Source organism: Nuphar pumila, chromosome 5 (assembly GCF_984573655.1).
Source record: "Nuphar pumila chromosome 5, dmNupPumi1.hap1.1, whole genome shotgun sequence".
NCBI lineage: Eukaryota > Viridiplantae > Streptophyta > Magnoliopsida > Nymphaeales > Nymphaeaceae > Nuphar > Nuphar pumila.
In genome coordinates this window covers 121273888-121295628 of record NC_143253.1, presented here as the reverse complement: position 1 = coordinate 121295628, position 21741 = coordinate 121273888, and the positions used below count along the sequence as shown (strand labels likewise).

Genomic DNA, 21741 nt, shown 5'->3' with positions numbered 1-21741 from the left:
TAACCTAAATATTTAATACATGTTTTTTTATTGAAGGAAAAAGAAAATCAAAAGAAGTAATTGAGGACGTGGATGAAGAAAGTGTAGATGATGAAGAGTCAGATAATGAAGATGAAGAAGAACCTATTTATATGGATTCTTCAGATGATGATATTGAAGACTTAAATATTGATGATGACGAGACACAACAAGAGCCTAGGCCCTAATTCATATCATAGAGCTATTGGCCATTTATATATTTTTTGGGACTTTCAGTTGTAATTGTGAATGTTAACACTCTCATTTTGAAGAATTCTGGACAAATACATTAACATTTGGTTGTTAATGTTAACATGCATTTTTTAATTATGACATAATGTTGTTAGTGCTAATATGCATTTTGTTGTTAATGTTAGTTTTTTATTGAATGAATGCTCATATTTATGCAATTAGATACTTATATAGATCAAGTTGTTGCATTAATGCTACTTTTACATGTTAATCTCATATTTTTTCGTATTTATTTGAGATTTTTTATTTCGTGTTGGTTGGCGCTTCATCAATAAAGCATTTCTTATTTATTTACAATTTTAGATCATTTTTATAGTTTTTTTTAAGTTTAAAAAAAAAAATTGAGGCTTACGTTTTGCGCCTCGAGGCTTACGCCTCGCCTCAGATTTTGGTGGAGCGCCTCGCTACGCCTCAACGCTTTTAACAACACTGACTGCTAATGCCATACATTGTGATGAGATTGTGTTTAGACTTGAGCCACATTTTTATTCTATTCATTTTGTATGAATGGATATATTGAGATTAGCATGCATAACCTCTTAAATCCTGAAAGTGGCGACCTGTGATAAGGGCTACCTGGTTAGCGGCTAGAGTGCAACCACTATAGAGAGTGGGTCACCGATGATTTAACGATGTGAAAACCCTACATCGTTGTGTGTTTATTATGAGAACAGTGTGAGTATTAATGTCATCCTGAAATTAAAGAATGAGATATGTCATGATCATCTCATGATATCACTCGTGAGAGAACGAATGAAATACGAGTTTGAGAATATGGATCTATATGTTGAACTTAGCCTTTGACTTAGGGTTACACTCACACAATGTTTAGTAACTCTAGACGACCATGGATGGTTGAGAACCATCATAGTTAGGATGTAGCATGAACCATACCGAGATTGAGATTGAGCTTAACCTCCCTACTAGCTACCGACGGAATTTCTTTCTTTTTTGTTTCACTACAGTGCCTGGTGGTTCGGGGACCACTAGGAGTGTATGTTCATTGTCTAGCCAACATGTAGAATTGAGGTGTTTTACGCGGATTGCTATGACCGATATAGCCGACCTAGGATTAATGTGATGTGATAGAGTGTTTAAGAGTGTATTGAGGGGTAATTAAAACATACAAACTTGTGCGACGTGTCAAAAACTAAACTCAAACTAGGGGCTTAGAGCCCACTGCAGTTGTAAGGTTAAATGTTTATTTGCTTATAATTATTTCTTACTGTGTTGTAGATTCACCCTCCTGTTTAAATTATAATTGTAGGTTCGAGGCACACTAGCACATACAATACTTGATCGACTACTTCTTTGGCAGAATACTTGATAGTTTTTACTTTCTTGTCATTGAACATTTATGTAATTGTTATCCTCTTTTGTTATGAGTGATGAACAATGTAAAGAAAGTGAGTTATTGGAAGATAATGAAAAAAAATTTAGTCATGTTTTCTCTTTGTAAACTTTGTACACCCTCTAAGAAGTAATACCAACCGAACTCGGACTCCCGAGGTCCTAGATCGGGGTGTTACAAGAATATTTCTCTCTCACGATTCTTCTTGTTGAAGCATTTGTTTTTTGCCATAGTGTTGCTGAAAATAAAGAATTCTGTTTTTTTTTTTTTGAGCAATTAGGTTTTTAGCTTGAGCTGGCTCTAGTCTGTGTGCAACCCTATTGGCAATTGAGTGCGCACACACACACATATATAAGCTGTCCTGAGTCTCTTGACCGTCTATCATGGTTTTCTACAGTCATTGACTCATGGTATCCATATTCTCATCGCAATATGTATTCTGCTATTGATTTTTTTCTCTTATTGTTTTTGGTGAATGTTCTGCTAGAAAAAAGTTTACGGGAACTGCTTTAAAGCATGACTTTAAAAGTTTTAGGCACTTTATGAACTGTTTATGTTATGCGTGCACTTATATATAACTGTTATAATTTTATGGACTGTTTATGATGTTCTGACATGTGCTTTTGACGACCACCCATACGAGCACATATGAAGGCCCTCAAGAGCGAGACACCATCACTAGCAATAGTTCTTCCTGGCATGCAAATGTTATCTTGTATTTGTTGCTACAGTGGCAAAACATGTTCTCTTTTTTCAATTGCTTACTCATGAAACCTTTGCAAGAATGAAATTAATGACTTTGCATGCGTGTGAAGAGGCTATGGCTTTGCACTATTTTAATTTGGTTGATTCAGACACTAAGAAGGTTTTGCTAAATTCTTTGAGAAATGGGTCTGAACTCTCATGGTAGACATGTAGATGATATTTCTTAATCACGTGGCTTGACTTGTAAGATGTTTTGCTTTCTGTTTTCATGGTAAGGTTTTTTGTTCTGGCAATAATTTATCGGATCCCCTGTTTTCCTTGTCTTTCTATGCTGCTTTGAGGTTAACTATTTCCTTCTCATCTGTTTGTGCACTTTGTAGACAAATATTGACAAAGATCAGATAAAAGCTGCCATAAGAGCTCACAGGACCAACAAATTGAGAATGTAAGATCTCTTAAACCTTGGCTAATGCTATCTTTTTGCTACTGCACCCTTACGGTTGAGTCATGGCTGAAATGCATCTCTGTTTCATGTTACTCAGTAACCACAAGAGTGCTACATTTTTCTTTTAGCAATACTTTTTCTTTTTAACTTTCTTTTTTTATGCATTTATTGTAATATATTGTTAATGGTAGGTTTTGGGTGCGGAGAAAAGAATATATTTTTTTCGCCGATACGGCGACAAAAATGTCACTGCTATAGGCCAATAATGGCGATAAAAATGTTGCCTCTATAGGCCAATAACAGCGACAATTAAGTCGCCGCTATAGGCCAATAACAGTGACTTAATATCATCTATAACTGTGACTTAATTGTCACCGTTATAGGTTAGTCGCCGTTATAGTTTGTTGGCGTTATAGGAGAGTCGCTGCTATTGGGGTGTACCCTTTATCGGCGGCCTATAAATGTCGCTGTTATTACTCAACAGAGGCCAAAACTAGATGGCCACTTTTTGTCGCCATTATAGACCTATAACAGCGACAAAGAGAGCAATAGTGGTGACTTTCGTCACCACTATTGACCCATATTCTTGTCACCACTATTGACCCATATTCTTGTAGTGTGCCATACGCTTGGCAAGCTGAACATGAATCATTGGTTCAGCTCATCTCTGTACGTGGAAGGACGTTAAGTAGTGATAAATATACTTTAGATGTATTTTGTATCAGAACATATAGTGTAGAACAAATTATTGAAGCATTTGCTTTGCAAGCAATAAGTTCAGAGATGAAATCTTATTGTTTCCAGCTCTGGAACAATGTACTTTTTTTGTAATCCTATTACTCCAGCTCTGAAACTATATATTTTTTCTGTAAACAAGCCAGCTAAAGCTTGTAGGGATGGCAGTGGACCGGGAGAAAGCGGGGCCCCGCCCCACCTCGCCCCGTTTGGACCGGGGATGAAGGGTATGAAACGGGGATGGAGGCGGGGACGAAGGTTAAAATCCATCCCTGTTCGGGGATGGACATACCCTTTTCCCCGCCCCATCCCTGCCACTTTTCCCCGCCCCGCCCCGCATCCCCTTTGAACCGGGGATGGAGGACATGAAACGGGGATGAAGGTGGGGGTGGAGGTTAAAATCCATCCTCGCCGGGGATGGAGGCAAGGATGGAGGTTCTAATCTTGAGGCGGGGCGGGGGTGGAGACCTTGTCCCCCGCCCCGCCCCGCCCCGCCCCACTGCCATCCCTAAAAGCTTGGCCTCATTATAAGCTTGAACTTGGCTTGGCATGCTGGAAAAATGATCCAATCTTGAAAACTTCAAGCTTGGTGCATTCGGCCCGTTTACCAGCCCTAATTAAATTTAGAAGCTTCGCAAACCTATACAGGGGTATGAATTGTGAAATACAAAATACATTTAACTTAACCAACTCTAATAAGCAAAAAAAAATTGGAAGCTTCGCAAACCTATACAGGGGTATGAATTGTGAAATGCAAAATACATTTAACTTAACCAACTTACCAATGTGCTAAAAAGTACAACGATAATGGTAGTAGTGATGATTGTAGCATGGACTGGGTTCCACGTAACACCAGAAAATGTGAACTACAAGAAATAAAATAATAAATGAAATGCAAAAGGAAAAGGTACTGCTAATATCATGAATATGTCAAAGTAACTTTAACCTGATTGAATGCCAAAGCAATAGAAACAGCACCTCTCATTAGACCAGCCCACCAGATTATAACCTACAGAAAGTTGCATATGTAAGCTAAATATTGATATAAGCCAAAAGGAGCTTTCCCCAACATGAAGTCTGAAAAGAAAACACGTGAAAAATTCAAGCTGAAAAAGAATTGCCAAGCATCACAATATCTGTATAAAATATAAATCATTCACAAGCATAAAACGAAGCCCCAGCATCATAAATAATTAGTTACAGTATAGTTATTGACTGTCTTTGGTAACGTAAAGGTAAGCAAACGATGGATTTAATTGATCACTCTTTGAGAACTCTGTTTCAACAAAAAATATTACAGAACTGCAAGCACATCATGATTATTATACATAAAACTTTATTTTATCCACCGAGTTCAAATTTTGTTTTTCATCAATCATATTCATCACAAGAATATAGTATCCCAAACTTAAAACCAAAGGTAGGCATCTAGGTCACATGAATGTTGGACACAAACACGAGCACAATATGAACTTGAGATACAAATGCTTGAATTTTATAAAAGGACGTGAGGAAACATACTTTTATAAATATTTAATCTATAAAAACAAGGGAAATGAGAGTATCCATGATGCGGGCTATGAAAACTGGGCATGTTTAGCACTTTCTCGCAAATCTGACTCTGTAGATGTGTTTAGCATGGTCTATTTGCTATGAACCAACACTTGGATTGTGTTTGTCCTATGAAAAATATGATCTTTTGAGGCTTGAACTTTTACTAAAATTTTGGGCCATTGATTTCTCAAACCCTATAAACACCTACGCATGTGTTGGACTCGAAAGATTTAAGAGCTGATACCTATGAAATCAAGCATGTAGATGGCTTCCGCATGGTCGGAATTTAAGGGAGGGGGGAGAACAAAAAAGTCCTAAAAAATTCCAGTTCGTATGGTGGTTCAAATATATCTTGTTTGCATCTTATGAAAACAATATTGCTTAATAAACTATGTAAAATATGTTTTTTATTAGACGGTATGCATTTTCTAGAGATATGTGCCCACAAACTAAGGATTGAACTTAAAGTATCAAGAAAAATACAAAAACAAAGCATAAAATCTATTAAAATATAAAAATGCATTCATGATGCACATCCACGTGAGGTATTATCATGTCATATCTCCTAGACATGAGACCCTAGGTATGCAAGCTTTGAATTTCTATAGATCATGAAATTTTTAAGCTGCCACTAAGTGACTTCATCAGACATTAAACCACTAAAGACAGCTACACTTTTGATTCCAACTTATCTCAGCAATTACATCAGTATAGATGCTGACATTTCCTACTGACACCAACAATCAAATGGTCATAACTTTCAACTTTTAAAGATTGGTTTCTTCTATCAAGCGAAGATGGGAACATATGCTACTATAAGCAGTGCATGTACACTCCAATCATTTTACACTTTCTCCATATACGTTGAGACCTTGATAATAACACCATGGACTATTTTCCATTTCATATCCACTAATGATCAGTTAGATGATTGAAATTTAAAATAATATACTGCATCAAGAATCTAACAGAAAGTCTCAACTATGTTATTTGATAAGCTAATTGCTCCTAGACAGGAGTGACTTAAAAGTGAGGAGTAAATAAAGTTCACTTGAGGAGGTTCACTGAATCACTTGCTCCACCCACATCTCTACTGTCAATTCAAGAAGATGGCGCGGATTAAAGCATGGTTCGGGAAGTAACTGTTAATCTTTCACTATTTTGCTGTAAAGGACATCAACAAACTCTAGAATGTTAAGTTGTCACAGATGAGATGATTCTATAAAGTCTTGAGCGATGTTCAGGACTTGGATTTGGCCAAGTACACTTTTTCGTGACCATAGATCAAGCGATTCATTTGCACAATATAGTCCAAACATCTCTGTTTATCCTGTCATTTTTCGGAAAATCATTTTGCTTAATTTCAACCCCTTGTCAACAAGAGCAGACTTAACTCTTCAAAATTGTCTAATAACAAGCAGAGTTATCCATCTTGACTCTCAGTTAATAACCTACTATGATAATTTTTATTGATCCTAATTGCCAACTATGGGAAAAAGTTGAACAAAATAGAATGTAATCCCTGTTAGCTGACTAATAAATAATGCCAATCACATTCACGAGTGCAAAAACATTGGATGGTTCATTTGGCAAACCATCTGGTTTGTGAGTATGTTCTAGGATTCAAATACTATCAGGAATACAAAACACAGTCCTACTCATGAATCTACAAGTGTTACCATATAATCCAATAACATGTTCAAAAAGGAAAAAGAAGATATAAAAGTATCACCTGGTGCCTGAATGTAATCTTCGAATTCTCAGCCTTAGCAGTCATATAATTGGACAAAGCAGAAAGTGGGAATACAAAAGCAGCACGCCCAAGTAGAACTAAAAGTACAGTCACAGAGAAAATTCCAAGGATTGTCTTGAAGCTGCAAGGCAAGAAAATTTTTACGTCCATACAGAGGGATAAACAATGATAAACTTCCAAAAAGAAAGTAAACAAGTATATTGAGAGGTAGCTGATTAATGACTACATGTTCAGCAGAAAACGAAAAAGGAATACAATTAACAAAAGTTGCAAAAACACATGCACAACTTGACTGCACACGACAAAAAAACCAAATGTAAGAAAATTTCTAGGATTCAACTTGTTTATCTTTTTTTTAGCCACTATTTTGTTCAATATCTCTGACTAGCCGAGCTTTATGCAGATGTATTCATAGACTGGTAGAATTTTTGCATTGAATTCATAATACTGGTAGAATTTTTGCATTGAATTTTTCCAGAAAAGAATAATAGGGATACTCTGATATGGAAATCAATTGAGACAAGTTGGAAGCATAGTCACATATATCGGTGATATTTTCAAAATATCATGATTTTATTGTGGTAAAATCCAAAAAAGATTTTACAGGAAAAATCTCGCAATATTTTGAAAATATCTAATATTTGAATTATCACAACAATATTGGGATAATATCAGGAAAATCTCAGGAATTTATATTTATGTTTTATGTTTATGTTTATGTTTATGTTTTATTGCATCTTTGCTTAACATATATTTTTCTTGATTATATTTATATTCTTGTTTTATTGTGTCTTTGCTTAACATACATGTTTTTCTTATTTTTCCAACTTCTAATTTATTATTTCCCAAGATTTTCTCGATATTTTCCCAATTTTTATCAAAAAACCTATAATATCCCGAGATTCTTCCTTGCTGAGATATAACCAAGACCAATGTTTGTGACCATGAGTAGAAGTTACATCTTTCTACTATGCAGACTTCAGTAAATGAATATCATTTCACAAAGCAATGAAAATGAGGTCTACAGTAACTCAATGTAAAATTCATCAATCTAGAGTCAATACTTACCAAACATCTGATGCATTTCCATCCCATTTCACTTTTTCTTTCCATGCTATAGATGTGTTCATCCAATTAAGGGCTAAGAAGAATCTAGCACAGCTTGTCTACTCAAACAGCACACTGATAATTTAGAAGGATTCTTAGGTGCTGAAAGGCCACTATATGGCTATTTTCATTGTGTCATGGATACACTAATGAATCACAAATTTTCCTACATTTGTAAAATGGGAATAATCTCTTTTATATAGAATGACACAATAGCAACTGCTTCAGACAAGCAGCTATTTTCAAGGATGCAATTATATTTTTTGATATTTTTTTTCTTTTTTAAATACTCCTTTAAAGGAGCTCTCTCTCTCTCTCTCTCTCTCTCTCTCTCTCTCTCTCTCTCTCTCTCTCTCTCTCTCTCTCTCTCTCTCTGGTGCATCACACCAGGCACATTTCTATAAGAATCAAACCTAAAAACTTGACACACTAAAAAAGTTAAATTAAGATTATAAATATAACAACTAACAACCCCCCAAAAAATGGTTTCCCAACTTCTCCCCACAATTCCAAATTACCTCCCTTAACTTGTGGGTCTTCTCTCATTTATTGGTGTTCATCCCTCAACCTTTGTCACCTGGATGCGGATGCGGGTACGAGATATGATGCGGATGCGGGTACACAGCAGTACAGATATTATATATATTTATATAATTATATATATTATCCATTAAAATTTTATAAAAATATGTATTTATAAGTATAGTTTTATCGTGTCAGACACCATATTGAGTGTGTCGGACACCGTGTCTGTGTGTCGGACATGTGTCCATGTGTCGAATGCGATGTTGCAGGTCTAGGTCCATGTCGTGTTGTACCGACTCACGATTCACCCCTTGAGGGGTGTGTCCTTGTGATATAGCCCTCAACTTCCCACTTTTCACCAACCTCCCCTCTTTCCCTTTCAAAAATTAATGGTTCCCATAACTGGCTGATAAGTCAAAGAGGTGGTACAGGTGGATGCACAAGCAGGTTCATCCTGTTTTCCTATCTCCTATGGAACTCTCTTCATAATGAGTTCTCTCTCTCTCATTAATTTAGACGGGCTAAAACCCTTTACAATTTTTTTTTCTTTTCGAAAATGTTGTATTGTGTTTAATTTATTTTCTTTTGCAGGTATAAACAAAACTATGTCAATCTTGATCCTTTAATCCTTTACTAGCTTAATGCATTTGACTATGGACAGGGAAAAGAATTCTTTTTACTTGTCTTGTGATTCAAAACATGTGCTCATGGTTACATAGATTTTATTTGAACATTTTTATCTTAGTGTTTTACCAATGAATTGATGGTTAATTTGGAAAGTATGAGTAGTTGTTGGAATGTAGACTCTCTCTCTCTCTCTCTCTCTCTCTCTCTCTCTCTCTCTCTCTCCTGCAGCTTGGTTCCGTGCACCATCACATTTCTAGTAACCAACTTAGATCACAAAAGAAATGAGACAGCAGGCCCATAAATGTTTAAATGCATTCACCTACATATGCTACTTCATATTGAACGATGGCCAAAATGAGCAACTTAATAATGAAAGTCATGACTTCACAAGTGAATGTATGACCTGGATTTTGTCATTTTCCATTTCTGCATGTCCAAGGCGTCCATTCCCACATACAAAAATATGAATGTCTCTGAAATAAAAGACATTGTTGCAAATTCATGTCTGCAGAAAAAATAATAACAAAAAGCATCAGAAAGTTATTGTAAGTAGACCAAAAGAAACTATAATTTAAAACAACAAAGAAATGGAAAATAATAAAAAGCAAACAAAAAATGTCCTCTAAAAAAAGAAAAAAGATTTCTACTGAACCAATTGGGACTTGCACTTGGGAAGTGCACTTCCAATAGGAAATGTAATACTTCTGGAGCACATAAGAAGTGCACTAAAGCAAGCTTCCCTTAGCAGGAGAAGCACATGATAAACCTGTTCATGTACCATCGGAAACATGGTAAGCTATTTGGATTAGATCTGTTTTCATTAAAAAAGTTAAAGTTGGTATGCTCAATGTTGGTAATATCGGTATCGGCCCTGAATCGTTTGGCGACCGATTCAGCTGTATCGGCCGATACCGATACTCAAGTGAATTTTTCTGTATCGTCCAAAAAACAATACAAAAATATTATGTGACAATCATAACGTGACACGTGTTAAAACTATTAAAATAATATTAAAAACAAAATTTAAGTCTTTTTTTGCATTTATTAAAAAATAGCCGATTCACCACTGAAGCGTATTGATTTTCTGCGATGCGTATCGGGGGATACAGGATAATATGCACTGATACTGATAACATTGGGTATGCTTATCCAATTTCAATTAATTAATAAGATCTAAACCAAAAGTTTATGAGTACTTGAATAAGAGAAAGCTACAATGAAGATGCATAATAAAATTTACATTATTGCTATATATGACCTTGCCTGGTCTTCACTTCAAACAATGAAACACTTCTAAGTGATGAACGTTACAGTCACTCATGAATGACTACATCCATCACATAAGCTACATTAAGGCAAGTCCTAGCAAATTAAATAAGCTCCTCTTCAAGACATTAGAACTTTCCAAAGTCTTATAATTCTTACTCTTCCAGAAAAATAATGATTATGCTTTATAGGTGTGTGCCTGGTTTTTACTCAAAAGCATGTCAGTGTGTTGAAGCACATTACACACTTTTCTTTGACAACCAAATTTTTTTTTTTCTTAGATCTTGCAACCTTTGTTACAGGATACCAAAATTCATATAACCTCTTGGTTAAGTGTCCTTAGTTCTTGGATTCCTCATACATCACCAAACGTGATTGAAATAGATGAGTACCACGAAAATCTTGGTCCATGCTCCTTTTAAAGACACTACTAAATTCTTCAAATCAAATTCTTGGGATTGTTTCAATCTATATATGGCTTTCTTCAACTTGCAGACTTTCTCTCTTTGTCAAGTGTAAACCACTGTAGCAATAGAGATTTCTCCATTGATATCTCCATGAAAGATATTATTACATTTTTAAACTAATGAACAGACCGTGAATGGTGGGATGCACAAGTATACCAATTTGAGACTAACTTCACTACGGTTTTCTTGAATTTATTAGAACACAAGCCGAGCACAAGTAAATATGCCCTAACACTCACTTGTAGAAGAGGCCAGGCTGTAGCAGCCAGCCTTTGAAAGTTCTCACTCCCTCCAAAAAGATGTTCCGCAGATTCCTCCTCCTTAAGACATAAAATGCATCTGCTAGGCCCATAAAAACCAAATTTCATAAAATGTTGTTGAGCATCTGCTAGGCACTCAAGGATCTAAGAACTACCAAATGTTTGTTGAGTAGGTTTCCTACCCAACTGCCACAAAAGTCCAATAGTGCATGTGCTAAAAGTATAGTCAAGTCAACAGCATCTCAGGTGAATTTCTTGAATAAAAGCGTTACATGTTACAGATATAATTCTGATAGATAGATATCGAGTTCAGAAGCATAGTTCTGTCACCTGTGTCATAAAGCATTTCTGCATTCTTGAAGGCTTGACATTGTTAGAAAGTGACTTGGAATACATTGGGTTCAATAATGAACCCATACTTATGCACGTGGAGTGCAAATATACCCATTAAAGGGAAACAACATAAGCACATAATGTGCTAACACATAAAACCCATAAAAAGGGAAAAATATGACATAAAGTCATAAGTTGCATATCATTGAAGAATAATGGAGAAGGGGTAAAAACCCCATTACAATGGAGCATAAGCTCCCTCAAGAATACAAAATACAAAGGGGAAATCCCCTATTTATAAGCATGAAAAGGAACCACCTTGGGGGCTCCCAAAGGGGACGTTGGAGAGCCCCCAACGGTCACATTTGTGACCGTTGGGGGCTCCCAACGTCACTTTTGGGAGGCCCCCAATGTGGTACGAAACCCAAAAATATAAAAAACAAAAAATAAAAATAAAACAAAAATTACAATGCATATTCCAATTGGAATATGCATAAAATGCTAATTTACAAGAATACCCTTGAGGGTATTTTAGGAAGATAAAATATATATATTTATATATATATAAATAGAGATATATATACATATATATATGTATACGTATCTTTATATATATATATAAATATATATATGTACATTTAAGGATCAACATATTTTAACACCCCCCCTCAATCTTTGCGGGGAAACGAAAAGATTGAACAAAGGGCAAGACTCCAAGAGGCTCCGGCAAGGATGTAATGGAACTTGAAAAGGCCTTCCTCCTATTGTCTTCAAATTTCCCGAACTATCCAGGGTACTTCTCTTTGTCCTATCTCTAAGATCCTGTGAAATAACAACAAAGAAACAAGTAAAACAAATCTTTGTACTTTTATTCAAATGGAACATTTCTAACTAGCACAGGTTAGAAGAGATGCAAATTATGCAAAAATGACCCCAAAGTTTCAAAATCATATATCATGTTTAAAACAAAATGAGCGGAAGCAAATTATGTAGAAATAAATTGCAAGAATGCATAATGCATTCATAAGGTCCAACGTTGGACAAAAATAACCCCATAATGGGGAATAACAAAATGGTCCACTAAGGGACACCACAATAAGCCTACAAAGAGGCATGATATACATAAACATTATTGAATGAGGGCCCAAAAAGGCCATAAAGAGCATATGCATATACTTATCATGAAATGAATTAATACTCAAAGAACTCATTAATGAACATGCTTCAAACATGTAATGAAGTGCCAAACAAGAGAAACAAAGTCTCCAAGCATACTTTAGGCAAAATAAACCCAAGAGTTCACAAGGTTTTAAAAACATTTATGAAAGACATACTTAATACACATTTTGCATATAAGGGTGGCAAAAACCATAAGCACTTAATATATAGATTAAATGCTAAGAAATCAACTTGATATGCATATCAAAAATATGATTTGCTTGAAAAACACAAGTCATGAATGAAATTTTGCAAATTTCAACAATAGTTTATCCATTACAAACATCTTTTTCATTAGTCCTCCAAAACCCATAAATCAAGTGTATAAGCTACTAGATCAAGAATATAAAGCCATTAAAGGCCAAAGACACACACAAAGGTGTATAAAAAAAAACCTTTTGTCTACATATAATAATACTTGAAATAAGTGCATCTACGACAAGAACAAGAGAATACATGCCAACATGGACTAAAAAGTATCTCTTGTCTTCGTAAAAAATACACTTAAAACCAAGTATGTTCAGCTACTAGAACAAGAGTAATAAGCCAACCATGGGCTAAAACATAATACATCTCTTGTCTACATATGATAGCACTTGAAATGAGTGAAATAAGCCAACCATGGGCATACGTCTTAAGCGACTAGAACAAGGACACAAACGCCAACATAGGCTAAAAATCACACACCATGGTATGAATCAACGTGCCTTGTCTACATATAAAAACACTCAAGACAAGTGTGTTCAGTTACTAGACCAAGAGAGCAAAAGCCAACAAAGGGCTAAAAACACACGAAGGTGTAATAAAATTCTTGTCTACATATGATGACACTTAGATAATGGGCATAAAAGGAAAAGACTTTTGAGGCAATAAACTTGTAATGAAAATAAACCTCGAATAAAACAATACTCCTTTTAAAATGAATTCTCATAACAATAACATGTATGTAAAAAATATCTTCAACAAGATACTATAATCGATAAAATAAAATCCTTGAGAACAAATGTGTGAACATACACACACCAAGAACACTTAGAATACTTGTGCAAAATCACAAGAACACAAAATCATAAATGTGCAAATGCACTCATAAGATTCATAAACAAGAAAAGGTTGGGCAATAATCCCAAAACCCTTGATTTTTAATATACCTTAAAACATTTAAGGTTTTAAAACACCATATGTCCATCACATTTACATAGAAGCATTCATAATATCAATGGCCACAAGAGAAAAAATGAGTGACACACTCATAATTAGAGATCATACAACAAATCATTTTAGAGTCCCAAGGTGCCCATAACTCACCTCAACAACCATCTATAATATGGAAGGTGGACAAACTAAAATGATATAACACGAGGTGCCCATAACTCACCTCAACAAACATCTCTAATATAACAATAATAAGGCCAAATAAAAGATGCATTAAATAACATGTGATGGACAAATATAAATGCCACAAAAAGGCAATAAACACTTAAGGAATCATTTTTCAAAGAAAAGAGGACCGATTAAAAAATTGAATCAAAAGGTCCAATAATCAATAATGTGCTTTATAACAACAATTTTGCATAAACATAAATTATGCTTAATCTTCAAACAAGTCATTTATACCAAAAAGGACTTATTAAGCAATAAACACAACAACTTAAAGAATTCATCAAGACAATCAAGCTTTTAATCAAAGAAATCATAAGAACCGTAATGGTTCACAAAGAAGGCTTTAACACAATACTCAAGGAATGAATATTTAAAACACTTGAAAATTTATAAATTTGGGATTAAATCCCATACAACAATTTTAAAAAAAAACTTTGATTGTGATGAGATATGCGGAAACATTCAAAGTGCTAAAAGCACTTACAATGATTTAAAAAGGACTCAATATCTAAATTCATTATATTTTTCACAAAAATAAATGTGCATAAAGGCTCCATAATGCAAAAATGTCTACGAAGAGACAATACACATGTGAGCACAAAAGGCTTTATAAAAGATGTGCACGAAGGCACTCATACAATACTTGAACAAATACACACTAAGGTGTAAACAAACATGCACTAAGGCATGTATTTCATAAAAAAAGGGGAATGCATACAAGCGCAAATATTTGAGAAACAAATGTGCACAAAACACAAAAATACACAAAAGTGAGCAAGTATGCACTTTATAAAAAGAGCAATGTTTGAAATTCTCAAACTTTAACAATTGCAATTGAGGACAAAGAAAACCATATTATGGCCAATGTAGGCATTTTTTTTTAAAGATATTATTAAGAGGTTTCGAAACCTTATGAAAAATACAAACCAACAAGTTTATAAAGATAAAAAATGAAATCATTTATACAAAAAAGGATGCAAAAGATGAACTATGCACTTTATGTAGTGTGAGAAATTCCTTTTTTAAAAAAATCTTTCCTAATGGTTTATCATAAACAATTTTTCAAAAAAGAAACATTGAAAAACTTTTAGGAGTTCTTATAAGTTATCATTAACAAGAACTACTTTAGGATTCAACAAAGATTTTTTAGATGTGAGAGATTTTCATATAAGGATTATATTAAATTTTTCAAAAAATGCACTAAAATTCATAATCAAAAGAGGAACTCAAATCAAATTAGGGTTCATATGAGAGTTAAGAAATCTTAAGAAAAGATCATTACTTTAGCAAGAAATCATATATATAATTTTAAAAATTAACTTATAGGTCAATCATGAGATAGTTATGTAAGAATTATAAATCTCACATAATTGAAAGTAATAAAAAAACATAAATTGCTATTATATGCGATGAGTAGTTCGATAAACACAAATTATATATTTGAACAACAAACGAGTTCACCAAATTTGAGGGAGATAATTTTAAAATATACGAGCACACGAAATGTGAAAAGACATAATTCAACTATCATAACCATTAAACGAACAAACTATATGCAAGAAACATATTTTCAAATGCATAATACTTTAAGAAAAGGGATACATACCGAATAACTTCAAAGCAAAAAGGAAGAGCAATGAATACTTCACCATTTCTTGAGCGACACGCTTTCCGTTGCACCAAAGGACAACCCCATCGTGACCTCGCTCTGATACCATGTTAGAAAGTGACTTGGAATACATTGGGTTCAATAATGAACCCATACTTATGCACGTGGAGTGCAAATATACCCATTAAAGGGAAACAACATAAGCACATAATGTGCTAACACATAAAACCCATAAAAAGGGAAAAATATGACATAAAGTCATAAGTTGCATATCATTGAAGAATAATGGAGAAGGGGTAAAAACCCCATTACAATGGAGCATAAGCTCCCTCAAGAATACAAAATACAAAGGGGAAATCCCCTATTTATAAGCATGAAAAGGAACCACCTTGGGGGCTCCCAAAGGGGACGTTGGAGAGCCCCCAACGGTCACATTTGTGACCGTTGGGGGCTCCCAACGTCACTTTTGGGAGGCCCCCAATGTGGTACGAAACCCAAAAATATAAAAAACAAAAAATAAAAATAAAACAAAAATTACAATGCATATTCCAATTGGAATATGCGTAAAATGCTAATTTACAAGAATACCCTTGAGGGTATTTTAGGAAGATAAAATATATATATTTATATATATATAAATAGAGATATATATACATATATATATGTATACGTATCTTTATATATATATATAAATATATATATGTACATTTAAGGATCAACATATTTTAACAGACATCCCTTAGACTACTATAGTTAGCTAAATGCATACAATCAAGCATTCTTCATGAATGCTAAGGTATGATATTTGCTGCAAGTCCCAGTGCATGAAGGTAGAAACTACACTCGAATAAAAAATTGACTAATATTTTGCATACTAAAGGAAGCTTCTACAACTTAAAGAATTTATAATCAATGCATTAAGCAGTATACCACATCTGAGAATATAAACCATCCTTGTTTCTAAGTAACTTGCCTTGTTGTGATTCTTGAGTTCTCTGTCATATTATGCCATGCATAATGGGACATGACTATTCCGCAAAAGAAGACTGTGAGAATCCCACTTAAATGTAATAACTGCACAGCTTAAATGATTAAGCAATGGGTAAATAACTGATAGACAATCCTGATTCATGGCACTTTCAGAACATCAGTGTCTGTCTTCATAAATTAGAATTGAATGAGGATTCTGAGTCTCTCTAACCTCTGCCACCATATAGGACAAGTAAGCCATCAAGGCCAGTAGTGATATTTCACGATTTGTAGAGTGTCTGTCAAAAGAAAACATTTTAGTGCAGACTATTTTGCACATATATATATATATATATATATATATATATATCAAAATGTACATTCATAAACATAAAAAAGAGTAATATTGATGGCACTTACCTACCAAAGTATAACATCTTAATAGCATAAGAAGTCAAAAGCCCAGTCTGCAATAATACAAAGTATCATTTTGGACAACGAGGCACATACTAAGAAGGTGTCCAACTATGAAGAAAGTTAAAGATCACCATATGCAGTCACTGATGGACTCACAATAAAGAACTTTGGACACACAAACTCATGTCATGCTCTGAAATCTTCCACTTATCCATCCTATGTTCACTACTAAACCAAGCATATATTCACGCATGCACCAAGGAAATTATAACCTACATAGAAAAAACTAAATTGCAAGCATGCTCCTCACATCGAAAGGTGAGCATATCTATATGTAGAAGAGCCCGGACATATACACCCACATGGTCCTCATGAATGCAGATATGAGAAAAAATAAAGAACACATGAAGTTCGTTCATACATGAAGAAAACCATATAATTTGATTGTATGCATGAAATGACAACGAGAAATTAAGAGGAATCCTTGCATGCATTGTTTGATAAGCCATGCCACTAGCATATGGAGTATGTAGATACTTACAAACATAATTTGCATGCAAGACTATCCAGAAAGATACCATATGAATGTACCCTGTGCTAGAATGCAATTACAAAGAAACAAATGCATATGCCTGTTACGAGTTAAAAGAGGCAACATCTCCATCCCTCTTCTACGAGCATGTACACCTTTGCAAGTCCACATGCAGTTACATGTATTTCTATATCCACATAACATGTGCAAATGCCACACAGGAAAACTTATGAATGGTATACATCAAGACATTGAAGGTGAACTGTATGTCTGCTCCCACCAAAGGGAGCACACATTGCCACCAAACAGGCATGCCCAGAAATCATATACCTTCGCTTGCAACAAGCCATGGTACTATTAATAAACATATTTTTTGAAAATGAGAATAGAATTCAGTGGAAGATAAACAAAGCACGTTAATTAAGAAAAATCAATCATGCAATTTTCATCAATCAGAAAAAAATATCTGAATTTCTTTAGCTGCCCAATATTAGTGTTAATCAAAGAAATATGATTCCTGCAAACAGGAGGGCCTGACTACCACTTTGAACAAATAGCGATAACAAATTTCCATTTTTCAAAAGTGGGATACTCACGAAAATTCCAAGTGTTGTGCTTGTTACGAAGAGGTAGACAAAATCACCAAAAATGCGAGCAGCAATCCAACCATCAACTGCAGAAACATAAAACTTCTGAACTGCTCTAAAAAGGACAATAGAAGTAGCATCATTTACAACCCTTTCACCAAAAACTAGGCTGTATAATAGAGGGGTCTCATCTTGACAAAAGACCTGCACGAAGTATATTGGTTTAATATCTAGTGCACATATAAGAATTGAACATGAGCTAAACTATTTTTGAGAAACATATGACCACTGTTCCTTTGATTTTCATCTTACTGTAACAAAAACCAATTAAAAGATACAGATAAAATGAGAGCAGACATAGTCCCAAAAACTAATGCACATAAGTGCACTGACCCGTAGCGTGCATACAGTATCGGTTGCAGAAAAGATTGCTCCAAGTGCTGCATAAAGTAAAGATATAACAGAAAAAATAGTAATTTTGAAACACGGAAAATCCACAACTATCAAATAACATTCACAGAGATTAAGATCAAGAATACCAAGATAATCCTGAAATTGGAGCCCAAAGAATCCAACCTTTGGAAAAAGCCACCAGCTACCTGCATCAAATAATGAAAACTAAACTAATAAATAATTACAATTCATGTGCCCAGGAATTCAAAGAATCAGGAAGAATCCTACCTACATGTAACACGTCTTTTTAAAACATAGAAATAATTGGAAGAGACCCCTTACATCTACAACCAAATACTTTATGATAAGGAAAGTTTTACGTAATCTCTTGAAGTTTGTCTTTTTACAAACCAAATAATGGTCCCTGATATCTATTTTTGAACAAACAACTGGTTCAAGAATGGAGCAAGAGGAGCTTCTTGCTCTGTGTGGGTGGCAATCAATGGCTTAGCTTACTTTCTAGTTTCTACCTTTTACCACTTCTAAGGGACATCTAACAATAACCCACTCTCCCATACTTGGGAGCTAAATATGTCAAATACAGACTGAATGTGAGTACATCAAGAGCCAAGCAAGATCCTTAATGTCCCACAATTTGACTGGTGACCGATCAAGCTTATCATAATATTTTTGAAAATATATGAAATATCATGTAATCTTTTGGCAAAGGAAAAAATCACCATCATGACATACTAAGAAAATCTGTTATTATTGTTAAAAATAAGCATATAGTGCTTGTATCACTACGTGTTCACTCTTATAGGCAACATATTTTGAGAAAACTCGATTAATTTTGTTACCTACTCTTACTCTTAGCTTTTATAGATTTTATTCACTTAAATTATCATTTATTGCAATATTTTTAATAGAAACACAAGAAAAACAAAGTTAAAATAAAAATCGGCCGAGTGACCATTTTAAATGGCAGAACCACAATGTTCTTATTCACAATAATCATAAATTTAGAGGAAGGACATCAGTACCTGCTGAGATGATTGCAGATGATATGAAGACCCCAACAACTCCAAACAACATGATAGTTAGAAAATTATGAAAGAATTGCTTCTTCTTCACCTGAAACCTATAAAAATTTGCACGACCAATAAAAGTTTAACATCACATGATGAAAAAGTAATAACACAAATCAGAGGAGTAATTAGAGATTTAGTTGCATACCCAGCATTGAAGATTATAGGGGGAAGAAGATATATGAAGAAGAACTCATCAAATCTCAAAATGTGTGAACTGGTACCCTTGCTCCACAACAAAATGATAAGTCCAGTGATGCATCCCTACCAAGTAAAACAGTGAAATAGAGTAAGCATGAGGCATCTTTAGCAATCACAATGAGAGACAAAAAAAACAAGAAAAGAAAAAGAACACTTTCTTTCCGGCTCTCTCCTTATATGGTTAATTCACCAGAATTGACAGAAGAAAGTTTTCAATGCAATAATACAGTTATGCTGCTCAATGTTATGGTGAAATAGCTAAAAGGTGATTAGAATGCATGAGATAAAAGGTAACTAAAATGCATTTTTCAACAAGTTAGTGTACAGTTTTTTGAATTTGGATTCCTTTGCAAAGCTCAAGAACTGGAGATTGGCCAGGCCAATGTTGAAAAATAAAGCAGCAAGGAAACTTTCATGACTCAAATATCGCATTCGTTTTCCCAAAAGCATGATCTGAGGTGTTATCCATGGCAAAGACTATGGGGTCAAATTGAGCAAATTTACACTCCAGTTAGATAGGAGTAGGAGCTCTAGAAGCACCTAATATTACCACCAAATTTTTCAAAACAATTGTATCTTTCCTATGATTTTTCTTATTCTTTTATCTTCGTGTTCATTTAAAGCTTTTCCATCCAATTTTGCCCCAATAACAAACTGGAACCCATTCTTCTGTTATCGTTGAATGCTTTTTATAATTTTTATTTTTAATGTCAAGATTTTCTCATATTTATCAAAAAACCTATAATACCTCCAGATTTTGCCTTGTCAAGATGCAACTGTTGGTGATTATGACGCACTTCGATATCACCCTTATTGCAGATCAAAAGAATTCCACTAAAGGCATTCGAGCCTAAGGCCCCATGGTTGGGGATTACTCAACCATGCAAATACACAGGGAGAATTAGCGACACTAGAAGAAGGTTGTTCAATTTTCCCACTTTAAACTGGTTTGGCGTAGTTGGGAGGGGGGGCCTTGGCTGCTAGACAGGTGGTCAGGATTTCATTCCCATGGGCGCCAGCTTCTTGCATATAACAAGGGTAAGGGCATTACCTCCCTTGCTTGTGCCGAAGCAAGGGGACTCTTTGGGGACAAGAGGTCAGCCACGGGTTTATACTGTCTTAAAAGTAAGTATGGCAGGCATAGTCATTGCAACTCGGTCTCTGATCCCGGGGTGGTTTCTATGTTCCTCACAGGAAAAATAAATTAAAGAAATGTCACCATGCAGCAGCATCTCAACAACCATAGTTAGTGGAGGGGCTCCATGAAATAGGTGTTGGGACTTGGGACCCATTTGTGCAGTGGGCGGAACCAAGGGGGGCAGGCAAGGACCAGGGCGCTCCCATATAGGGGTGTCAACGGGTCTGGTTTACCCGGACCAAACCTTATAGGATTCGAGTATGGTGATGAATAAGAAGACCCGATTAAGACCCTGACCCAGATCCAAAAGTCTAATTAATACATGGATCCGGGTGTAGTTTGTGAAATTTTATACCAGACCCAAGCCTGACCTGAGTTCTGATTTAGATCGCAATTTTTCAATATAAAAAATGCTAAAAAGTATTATTTTACCAGGTCTGGTTCATGTAGTTCTTATTGGGTCCAACTATGGTTTTTCTTATAGTAGACCCAATTAAACTCGGTTCCGGACCCGATACCATACCTGAAAATCGGATCCAAGTCTGGTTTCACCTGGGTCCGAACCAAACCAGACCCGTTGATACCCTTACCCCCGTCCCTCTATGTATATTTTGAGAGAGAAAGAGAGAGACTAATTCAAGGAAGTCCCACTTCAAAAACTTTACCAATATTTATTCTTCTATCATTTGCAGCTTTTATACTATAGTTCTATTACCTAAAAGTAAATATTATCAACTTAATAATATTATGTTTAAACGGATAGAAACTTACCGTACCCAATCCCCAACTTTCGGCATCCTAACTCTAT

The 21741-nt window shown here is 34.9% G+C and overlaps 1 protein-coding gene across 1 annotated transcript in view; it reads right to left on the bottom strand.

The window, feature by feature from the left end:
• NHX3 (Na+/H+ (sodium hydrogen) exchanger 3) overlaps positions 1–21741 on the bottom strand; it is a 33711-nt gene that overhangs the window by 11342 nt on the left and 628 nt on the right. Inside the window, exons 2-13 of the mRNA XM_090008249.1 lie at positions 19743–19858; positions 19550–19647; positions 18653–18712; positions 18507–18553; positions 18123–18317; positions 16998–17044; positions 16810–16876; positions 16582–16682; positions 9476–9577; positions 6793–6934; positions 4453–4515; positions 4289–4372 (exon numbers count right to left, since the gene is read on the bottom strand). Coding sequence (XP_089864375.1) covers positions 4289–4372; positions 4453–4515; positions 6793–6934; positions 9476–9577; positions 16582–16682; positions 16810–16876; positions 16998–17044; positions 18123–18317; positions 18507–18553; positions 18653–18712; positions 19550–19647; positions 19743–19858 — 1122 coding nt within the window. The remainder of the gene's footprint in view (positions 1–4288; positions 4373–4452; positions 4516–6792; positions 6935–9475; positions 9578–16581; positions 16683–16809; positions 16877–16997; positions 17045–18122; positions 18318–18506; positions 18554–18652; positions 18713–19549; positions 19648–19742; positions 19859–21741) is intronic.